Raw genomic sequence first — 10,291 nt, 5'->3', positions numbered from 1 at the left:
AGAGTGTCAAGACTACAAAGTCAGGCATGGGAGCAGCGGTCAGAAGCTTTGAAGACTAAAAGCTGAAAATGCTTGGTACACAGGGGGAAATTAAAGGAAAAAAATTGTATGAGGAACTGGCAGGATTTAGAAGAGGGTATGAATGAAAGAGAAGATTAAGACACTGGCAAGGGAGACTACGTAGAACGCTGAAAAGAAAAAAGCAGAAGTTTTGTAAATGAGGACATAAATTACGGATAGTACAAGAACTAGCTAGGAATTGAGACAAAAATTAAAATAGGACTTTAATTTTGCATGTTAAATGCAGTTCTTCCAGGCACGGAAGTAATAATTATCAGGGGACATAGTGAGAAGGAAGTTAGACTGGAGAAAAGCAAAAACCTGGAGAAGAAAAAAAAAAAGGGGAGAGTATATTTAAGAAACACTAAGCAGAGGAAAATACAGATGATGATAGCAGACTGGATAGAAGGTAAAAAGGACAGAGAGATATCAAATATGAATGCAAGAAATTTAGCTACTCATGGAACTATTTATACAGATGGAGAAAAAGAGACTACGTATCGTTGCCTTATCATAGTGCATATAATACCACGAATGACAAACTTTGTAAAACTGACTACTCTGGTGCTGGACATGATTGAGATTGTCCATAGTTTTCATAGCTGCTTAAGGCTACCACAGGAAAGCCATGTTGCTTAGAAAAAGGTTGAACGGCCATTGAAAAACAGAAGTAATAAAATTAAAATCCATCATGGGATGCTGAAAGACTTGGCAAAAAAGAGCCCACCGATAGTTCACCCTTCTCTGGCCACAGGAGGATTTACTATAGTGCTGTAACTGTTGTGACCTTGACTCTGAGCAGAACGTGGTGACTGCCAGTTACTTAAGCCTCAAAACACTTTTATACAACCACTATTATGGCAGCCTCACTCAAAATGGACAAGGAGTTGTTGAAGTCCAGCTGCACGAATTTTAAATTCTCTATTTCTGTCACACATTTTCATGCGGCAACAGCTAATAGCCCTTTCACCCTGTTAACCTCCAGATTACAGTATCCCTTGCACAGCTTGACACTTGTATTCTTCTACAAGTGTGAAAGTAGATGGTTTGGAGGTCAAAATAAAATGTTTTCTTTTTCATCTGCAACAGATCCAGGATTTGAATCAGAACATTTAAGACTTCCTGAAGACTTCTAAAGAAATACAGCATAGCCAACCTCATCCACCTGAGACACAGTAATTTCTTAGCACAAAACAGGTTTTTAGCATACTTATGCTTTTCTCTATGGCTTAATTTAAGAGGTATATAGCTGAGAAAAAAACAACACGTATGAGTTCAGCTGCAAAAGTCCTCCACAAACTTGAACTTGTTTCAAGTAAAACCCTCTTCTGCCACTTTTTTCCCCACTAATTTTGAAGTCTAGTTTGTTTCTGTACCTCATCATTATGTGAGGTACTAATTTGTTTATATTAATACCAGAAACATGTTACTCACCTCTGGTGTCTGGACAGCAGAATTCCACATAACAGGTCTCTGAAGAAAAATGACTTGCTTTGTGGCCAGATTTCCTTCACTAAAATTTAAAAGAAATTGCTTCAATATTTTAAAGGCAATAACAGTCACTGTAACACATTCATACCTTTCAGAGTCAACTGTAAGTTATGTGTATGTAAATCCATGAGGGAGAAGAGGACAGACCACCAAGCATTATCTGGTTTATTAACTCCTGAACAGTTCTGTAATCACATTTTAAAAACCAGAAACATATAGCTTGGTTAAGGTGTTGTACATGAAAATATGCGTAGAACAAAAATTTGTATTACTATGATTATTTAACATGTCTGCGCTTGAAAGTTTAAATACCAGAGGTCCTACTTTTAACCCAAATCTGCACCTTCATATCTGAAGTAAACCTCACAGAGTCTTTCTTTCACCTAATCTTCACTGTCAAATATACAGCAACATATTACTACCTATTAACGCCACAACAAATAGGCCCAATCTCAACGGACCCACAGTTTCAACAAATATCTCAATATTTTGTGGTATGCAACTTGGGAAGTAACACTCTTTGCTGCTAACTAAAAGGTGTTTTCCAGTTGTAATGTGACACCTAACTGACACAGAGGGACAAGCTTGCTGTGTCACCACCTACAGATAAAAGGACTCAGCTCAGCTCTTATAAGCTCTACATCCACAATGAGATAAATGACAGTGGCCATTTTGTACTTGGAAGGTACGTGCATAGGAAGAACAAGAGAACACAGTAGTAAGATAAATAAAGGAGTGAAAAGAAAGAGAAACTTCAGTTTTTAGTCCTGGAACTTTTACAAATGTTGATACTGTTGTGGTACATATAAAGAAGCACTGTTCATTTTTTTTCCAAAAGGAAATACTTTTAGAAAAATAAATGAGAAAAGGCGAAGTTGTTCCTCAAGACCAAATCAGATGTTACTGACATGATGTTTCACTTGGTGATACATCCTCTAGAAGTTTTTGTGTATTTATTTTCATCACCTTTCTATCAGAAATACAGGTCAGTACATTGACTGCATATGTACTACAAAGCCCGACTCCATGGCACTGAAAGACTGCAAGAATTTCAAGACCAGAGCTCTAGGATGGGAAGGTTTAAAAAATTCCTTTGCTCTTCTAAATATCAGATACTACTTCTTCATAAACCCTTCTTCTCTCCCTGACTCCTACTTCTGGGCAGTATTCAATGAGATCTTTATGCACGTAAATGAAAGACACTGAAATACTTTGGCAGAAGAGTGAATACAGATTTAAAAGCACGCTAAAGTAGCAAAATAGAAACACAAGAGACATGTAGTGAGTTCATTTGAAGTATCTATTAGTCTACCTATTCTATCGATTGTAAAACAGTATTATTATGCATAACACTACGGAAAGAACTACTAAAATAATGTAAGCTCCTAATTCAGTGTGGCTATGTCACAATCTTAACAACCACACACAAAAGTTCAGATAACTGATTCATGTTTCATGCCAGGTCTAGGACCGATAGAATTAATTTTATTTAACATTAGGGACTTGCTCCAAGAAAAATCAGGGATTAAAACTGTTCCTATGAGATCAGGAAGAGCTTGTTAACAGCCTGTCCCAGTAGAGCTCCTGGAAGTAAGCTCTGAGAAAGTACACAAAACAGCTTTATTCCCAGCATACACAGCTACATCAGATCAATAGTCAGTGACAGTGGTTTTGTGATGGTGTTTGGCCCCTCACAATCTTCCTTTCAGTCCAGCTGAACTCAGCTCATGGCATACCTTTGCCTGTCTTCCTTGTATGAGAACAGAGAACTATCTTAAAACCCAGCGTGTGGGGAAAACAAGGTGACAGAAGAACGAACTCATTAGTTTCCTTAAGTTAATAAGGCTTCCTACTCTGAGAGTCCCTACCTCACTATTTGCATTCATTAAAAGAAAACCTGTTACAATTTTATGTCATGACAAGGAAATCGGTAATCCTGCAACCTTATTCCACTTGGCTAGGTATCTCTCCCTGCCTCAGTTACGTCTATTTTGACAGTATCAACTGGGAAATCTGTCTAAGCCAGAAGGCTGAGCACAGCCCCTGGCATGGGGAAGAGCCTATGCCTTATTTTGTAACAGTGTCTGCATTCCTTCAGAGAAAAGAAAAAAAACTCCAAACATTAAGCTACAGCTTGTACAAATTCTACTAGAACAGTGAAAGGACATGATGGTGAGTAGACAATAAGTAAATTAACAATTTTCTAAGTCTGACCTTATTAAAATGCCGCACACGACAAAGTAGCTATGAGCTTAATTCACAAAGAACTCAATGACAGTCGGATTTCCACAGAATTTAAATAAGTGCATAGAGCAAGCCGCTCCATAGCTTCCCTCACATTTCCACATTCCCCTCTCTGCCTCCTAAGTCAGGCCATTTTGAAAACTTAGATTAAGTAATTTGTTGTGATAAATTAATAACCACAAAGTCAGTGGTTCTGTACTGTATTTTCCTGCCTGCTTTCCGGCACTCGTAGACAGTCTGCCTTGCCCATTTTCAGGGACTACAGTAATCAGTGAGGGGAAATAAAGGTCACTGCAGAGTAAAGCTGCTGAAGCCTCTTTGCTGTCTCTTTTAAGAGGGATGAAGAGCAACAGAGACTCTTTTGTTAAAACACCAGCAATTAGCTTGTCTGCTTATGCTGTATGGGCAATAAATTTGTCCTCTTGCATGTATGTATTTAATAAGTCCCCCAAAACAATCAATAAGCTTGAAGTGAAGTAGTACTGCCCGTGGCTCTGATTTTTACAGATCTATTTTTTTATGCATTAATGTTTTATATACAAAGCACTTAGAATTAAGGTCAGACAAAGTTTTCTGAAAAATGAACAAAAGGAGCAAGATAATAAATCCTTTTAACTCATTCAGTTTTTTTGCACTTCCCAAAATATAAGTTTGGTATTCCTTTGGAATTGCATAGCATCTAGACTTTCAGTTATGAGATAAGACACCAGCTTGGGATAGTAAGTTTCCTGGCTTAAAAGATTTAACAAAAAGTTTTTTAAAACCTTGGAAATAACTCTAATTTTAGACCACAAACATGTATGAAACTCTACAAACTCATGATAATATAATATTAGTAACTGCAGTAGCACTAAGTTACCAGCAAAGTATGTTCTAACATATTTTTTTTTCCACTCACTAGATTTAACTCCTAAAAGGACTTAATTTTATCCTTGCTATATAGCTTCTGAACTTGGCATAATTACTGTCAAATTCTTGTCCTGAAGACATTTACCTAGTAAGTAAAAGAGGTATATAATGCAGGAGGCTCTTTAGGTCACTAATATTATTGCCCGTCTGTCTTTTATTCTTTTTTGGTCAAAAAATTTCTTCATTGACTGGTGACAAAATTTAAATACCCAAGATAGGGATGGATACAACAAACATTGCACCATATGCACTTTTTTCCCCCATGCTCTGTTTTCTCATATCCTTGGAAAAAGAGAATCACTGACAGAGCACAGAACTTCTGTGGGTTTTATGCTGTGCTGACCAAAAAATAAAAAAACCTCCCAAAACCCACAGTGCTTGTTTTTCAAACAATATTGCACAGAATAGCAACTCTGCATGTTTCAAGAATACGACAATCGACCATTGCTCTATTTGTAACAGCAAAGACAACATTTCTCAAGGAAATACCTCCTGCATCCAACATGATTTAGCCATTGAGGAAGGAGTTAAAAGACTAAATAGGCCTACAGACTGCTGCCCCTGCCTGAAACGGGACAGCTATCACGTGGCTTGACACCCCATGCAACAGGAGATTTTATTTTATGGAGAGGAACATCCGTAAAAAAAAAAAGAAACACCAAAACCAAGCCACTTCAAACAACAAAACCACACAGGAACAGACATGACAGCCTGGTGTTTTTTAAACTGTTTCAAATCCTAACCATGTAAAACCCAAAAAAGGAATGCATCAGCGCATGACCATCCTGTCACACCCCAGAACCTGTTAGCCAGCCGATCACACTCGTAGTCTGCAGATGTGCAGTGGGCATAATGGCTAGGAAGAGATCACAGGAGATCTGAGATAAGGGAAAGTTTTGTAATAAATTAGGAGAAGAGGAAGACAGAGAATAGAGCAAAATATTACGGTGAATAAAAATGGGGAGCAGGCTGCCCTGCTAACATTTTATTCTTAGATAGAATTTTCTTTATATACTTTGCACAATTTTTTTTTTTAAAGTAAATATGAAAACATGAATTTGCCATATCATCCCAAAACATTGCTCATTTTATTTTTTTCACTGTTTCTGAAGCCTGTTAATATTCAGGCTGGGTTTTGAGGTCAGAGTACCCAGCCTGGGAAAAGACCAGCTGTTCGGCAGCATAAAGTGTCCTTCTTTATAGAGACATTTAACTTGCATTCCTAGGATAATCCGCCACCACAGTAATGGCATCTTTCATATCAGACACACAGTAACCATCCAGGAATTTCTTCTCCTCTTTATGTACCAACATCAATGCCTAAAACCAGTATTTATCAATCACTACTTAGCCTATCAGGACAGAAACACATTCTTTTTTAGATTCTTAAGAAATCTTAATTCCAATTAGGAATTCTTGGTCACTTCTTTTTTCTTTTTTTTAAAAAGAAAATTAAATAGCTGTATATGAGAGATACTACAGGCATACAAACCATGATTTATCATATTTCTTCCAAAAGTATTTCACAAGCCACACTAAGACAAGTATTAGACAATTAATGCAGACACCTACCCAATCATTTAGGCCAGAAAACAAACGTTTTTTATTAGTCTGAATTATTCTAGTGTTGATACAAAATGAATCCAACTTCAGATTTGGCCAAAATACAACACCCTTTTGCATGATAACAGCTATTAATGGCCTGGTTGTTTCACATCTGAGAAGCAATGCTACTTCAGACATCTAATGCAACTTAAATATCTTGCTGGCATATTACCTTCTTACTAATTCAAGTAACAGGTTCAGTCTAATGAATCTGTTAGCACTACCTACAGCACTTTTTCCTATTTTTTTCCTATAGCACTTAGCTTCTTTCAAGTGGCCCTGCCTTTGCTCTGCAATCTACAAGGTCGAAAATAGCACCCTTTTGCCTGCTGCAAGCCCAGACTGATGCTCACAGAGCAGCTGACCAGCAGCTGCTCAGGACAATCTTGACCCTGCTGTCCAGACTCTACAAGGATGGGTACAATTACGCTGCTTGTGGGATAGGAGAGGTTTGAGGTTAAAATCTCTCTCTCACCGTATGACCCACAGCACAGCATGACTACTAAAATCTTTCTCTCCCATTCGTCCACTCATGTCCTTCAAAAAGTAGATCCAGATCCTGAAGGCTTACCCTCAAGCTCTAAGATTTGGCCAAAAATTTCAGCTGTTTATGAAAATCAGGTTCCACAGTTCCCATACCCTTACAAGTCACCATGTTCAAAGCTAATACACTTAGACGACAAAATTTTGTTTGAAGAAATGAACTAAAGGATAACCATTTTGATTCATATTCTGAAAACTGCTTCTCTCTGGAGCAGGAGCTTTACAGGTTCAGAATTTCATAAATTTCAGAAGAAAACAAAACATACAGAGACCCTTAAAAAACCCAGCAGAACATGCCATATTGTTTTACCACAACTACTTCTGTCTTTGCACTTAACCACTTGGTTAACACAGCCAAAAAAAACCCCCCAACATCTATTTCCTGACCAAAAAACCCTCCTCACATGGGTGAACTGATTTAATTATGTCAAATCACTTGAACAAAATTCCACTTTCTTGGAGCAGTTCTCTGAGAACCTTTCATTCACATTCTTTTTCATGCTGCCTTGATTTAAAACAGTGAGGTTTGGATCCAAAGATCGCGCAAGCCACCCACTCTTCCCATTGTCCTTAGTGAGTCCTAAACCATACTTCAGTACATTTCTTTTCAAATCTTGGCAATCTTAATTTAACAGGAGGAGACTTAAAAAAAGGAAAAAGAAAAAAAGAGAGAGAAGAGAGGTATATGCTTAATCCAGTGTTTTATTTGCCATTTTTTAGCTTGATACCATGAAGAAAAGCACAGTACATTTTTTTTGTGGGGGAGAGGGGGTGGTAGAAGACAAAAAAACCTGGAACCTTTTAGGGGATCCAGGTCTGCTATTTAGCTCTTCTTACGTATACAGAGCCCCCTCAGACATCTAAATAAATATTCCAATAAGAGAACTGAAATCCAGTAGTTTGGTACTATATCTGAAATGAAACATAAAGTCTGCATTAAAGAAGAGAAACAGCCCAATAACTTGCTGAGTTCGCATATTCTCCTCCCTACTTCGCAATAAATACTACATGACTGTCTTGTGACAACATGACTTCTTACATAGTCTAAACCACTCATTTACAAAGGTCCTAAATTAGTGAAACATTTCAACACTTGCTTAAACTTGAAGCATATCAGCAACCCCATCACTCCCCCATTGCCAGGGACTGGGTATGTGATAAGAAGTTTCCTAAATAAAGTCTTTAGCATCAGATACAAACAATGTATTTTAAACTTAGGAATATTGGTCTAGTTTGAAACTCACTGAAGTCAGTAGTCCTATAACAGTGTGGTAAAAAAGATTCCACCATAATGCTACTTACATCAAGTTTTATATGCAGTTAACATTATTAGCATTTTTCTTACTTTTACATTTAATTATGCAAGTAATCACTTGACAAATTCTGAGATGTATACACCAAAAATACTGTAATCTATTGTTTGGGTACCTGTCGTGTCGTACGATAGGTGTAGGCAGAACACAGGTCAGGAGCCATCCAAACTCAGCCAGCGTGTGCAATAAAGGTCCATAATCTGTTTTAATTTCACACCCCTACATTAATAATTATAAAAAGTAGTAAAGAGACTCTGCACAGGTTTTATTTGCATTTCTACACAAATTACAACTGTCCTCTCATTTATAATGAGATAATCCTTTGAGACGACTTCGAACTGTGTTGTTTGGTGGAGATTCACTATTTCAAACTTGAAAACAATTTGAAGGGTTCAAGACTACAGAAGACTAGGAAAACAGACACAACATATTAACTTTAGGTATGAGCCTTGATTCAGCAAGACATTCAAAGCACATCTCACTTTTTAAACTTGTCATGTTGCTAAATTAATGCCTAAAACTTTTAAAATATCCTAATAGGTGTCTCAATTGATGTATCACATCTGAACAATAAGCACATCACCTAGCTAAATACTTAAGATTTCGCTGTTTGGTGGTTGGATTTTGTTTTGTTTGGTTTTGGTTTCTTAATACACAAGGTTGTAGTTTTATGCTATTTCTTTTCACATTGGTAAATATATTTATCACTGAACATTTCAAAAGTAAGCCCTTAGTATCCTCTAGCAATGATTATTTTCAGATGTCATTAATTCATACCAATAATCTTATAATACTAAAATATTAAAACATTAAATATTTTTATTGCTGTACCATGCTAGAGTAGTACATGTAAATTTATTACTAAAAATGAAGTATTTCACACTTAGCAGTAAAATTTTACTGAGAATATACATCTGAAAACCATGCTCAATTAATTCAATATCAATTTTTTCTTGTTCTGTTTCTAGTTTTTGCTGTTTTCTTCCTCTTTTTATTTAAAAAGACTTCAGCACATTGTCAGCAGAGCTGCACTTTCAGACCAATTTAGACATAATTTCAGTAACACATACATTTTAAAAAACCCCCAAAAACCCACATTTTCTTTGGTGGTTGTATTTGTTGGTGTGAACATTCGTAAATGTGAGGCCAGAATCCTGTTGCATATTTCTTTTCTGCACATTGACCAATGGCCACAGGCCTGACTTCATCTTTACACTTCAAGGCTTTAGTTTATCTTATGCAGGTGGCTTCAAGAAACCATCCTGAATGTTTACCAAACACTGGTACAAGCACTGGAAGGAAAACAACAAAAGAAAAATATACACAGGAAATAGTGTTGTTAAATAATCACCAATTTACCTCAATGACTGTCCATTGTTCAACAACTATTGCATCATTTCCTTTCCTGTTAGAACCTGGAACCCCAGCACCTTCTTCTTCGTAGATAAATAATCCTTCTAAAGATTTGGGCAAATAGTCCCCTGTGAACATAAAGACAAATATAAACTGAAATACACAGTTTTAGGCTGGTATTGTACCAAGATGTACACATGGGCTTGTTTTTTCTCATTGAACAGTCCTCTAAAATGAAATTAACTGAGTCAGCAAGTAACTCAAATTTGTGGTTATTTCTGCATCTAGTTACAACTTGATGAGGTATGCAAGTCAACTTATCATTCACAAACCCCTTTTTTTCCTATACAAATTGAACTATGAACCATTTCATTTTCTCAAAAGTATTAGCCACTTCCGTGCTTGAATCTGAATTCCAGTTTCCTGTATTCAACATATCCCCTGCAGCAGATGGGCGCAAACCCTCTTTATTCAACTTCAATATTGCAGGCCTGACACCAAGTGTGGCTTTTGGTGCAGTGGGAGAATGCATAAAGATAAATGAAGCATGAAGTGCAAAGCCTAGCTACTGTTACTTAAATAAATATGTAAATGGCCACAGGAAAAGCCTGAAACAGAAATAATTGTAGGAAGATTCCTGATGGGAAGGAAGTTTCAGAGCACAACTCCCTGACTCACTTGTCGAAGCCTGACAGTATCCGGTTGGCCCAAACTAAGGCTGTACATCAAATATTGGTTCATTTTCTGGTTTTGCTTCTCCTAAGACCCATCAG

The 10,291-nt window shown here is 37.0% G+C and overlaps 1 protein-coding gene across 2 annotated transcripts in view; it reads right to left on the bottom strand.

Annotated features, from left to right (window-relative positions):
• RFTN2 (raftlin family member 2) overlaps nt 1-10,291 on the bottom strand; it is a 32,033-nt gene that overhangs the window by 4,279 nt on the left and 17,463 nt on the right. For both annotated transcript variants that reach the window (XM_009706364.1, XM_009706365.1), the window contains exons 6-8: nt 9,525-9,646; nt 8,281-8,384; nt 1,495-1,573 (exon numbers count right to left, since the gene is read on the bottom strand). In XM_009706364.1, coding sequence (XP_009704666.1) covers nt 1,495-1,573; nt 8,281-8,384; nt 9,525-9,646 — 305 coding nt within the window. The remainder of the gene's footprint in view (nt 1-1,494; nt 1,574-8,280; nt 8,385-9,524; nt 9,647-10,291) is intronic.

Source organism: Cariama cristata, unplaced genomic scaffold, assembly GCF_000690535.1.
Source record: "Cariama cristata isolate BGI_N322 unplaced genomic scaffold, ASM69053v1 scaffold43018, whole genome shotgun sequence".
Taxonomy (NCBI): Eukaryota; Metazoa; Chordata; class Aves; order Cariamiformes; family Cariamidae; genus Cariama; species Cariama cristata.
This window is presented reverse-complemented; position numbering and strand designations above follow the sequence as displayed.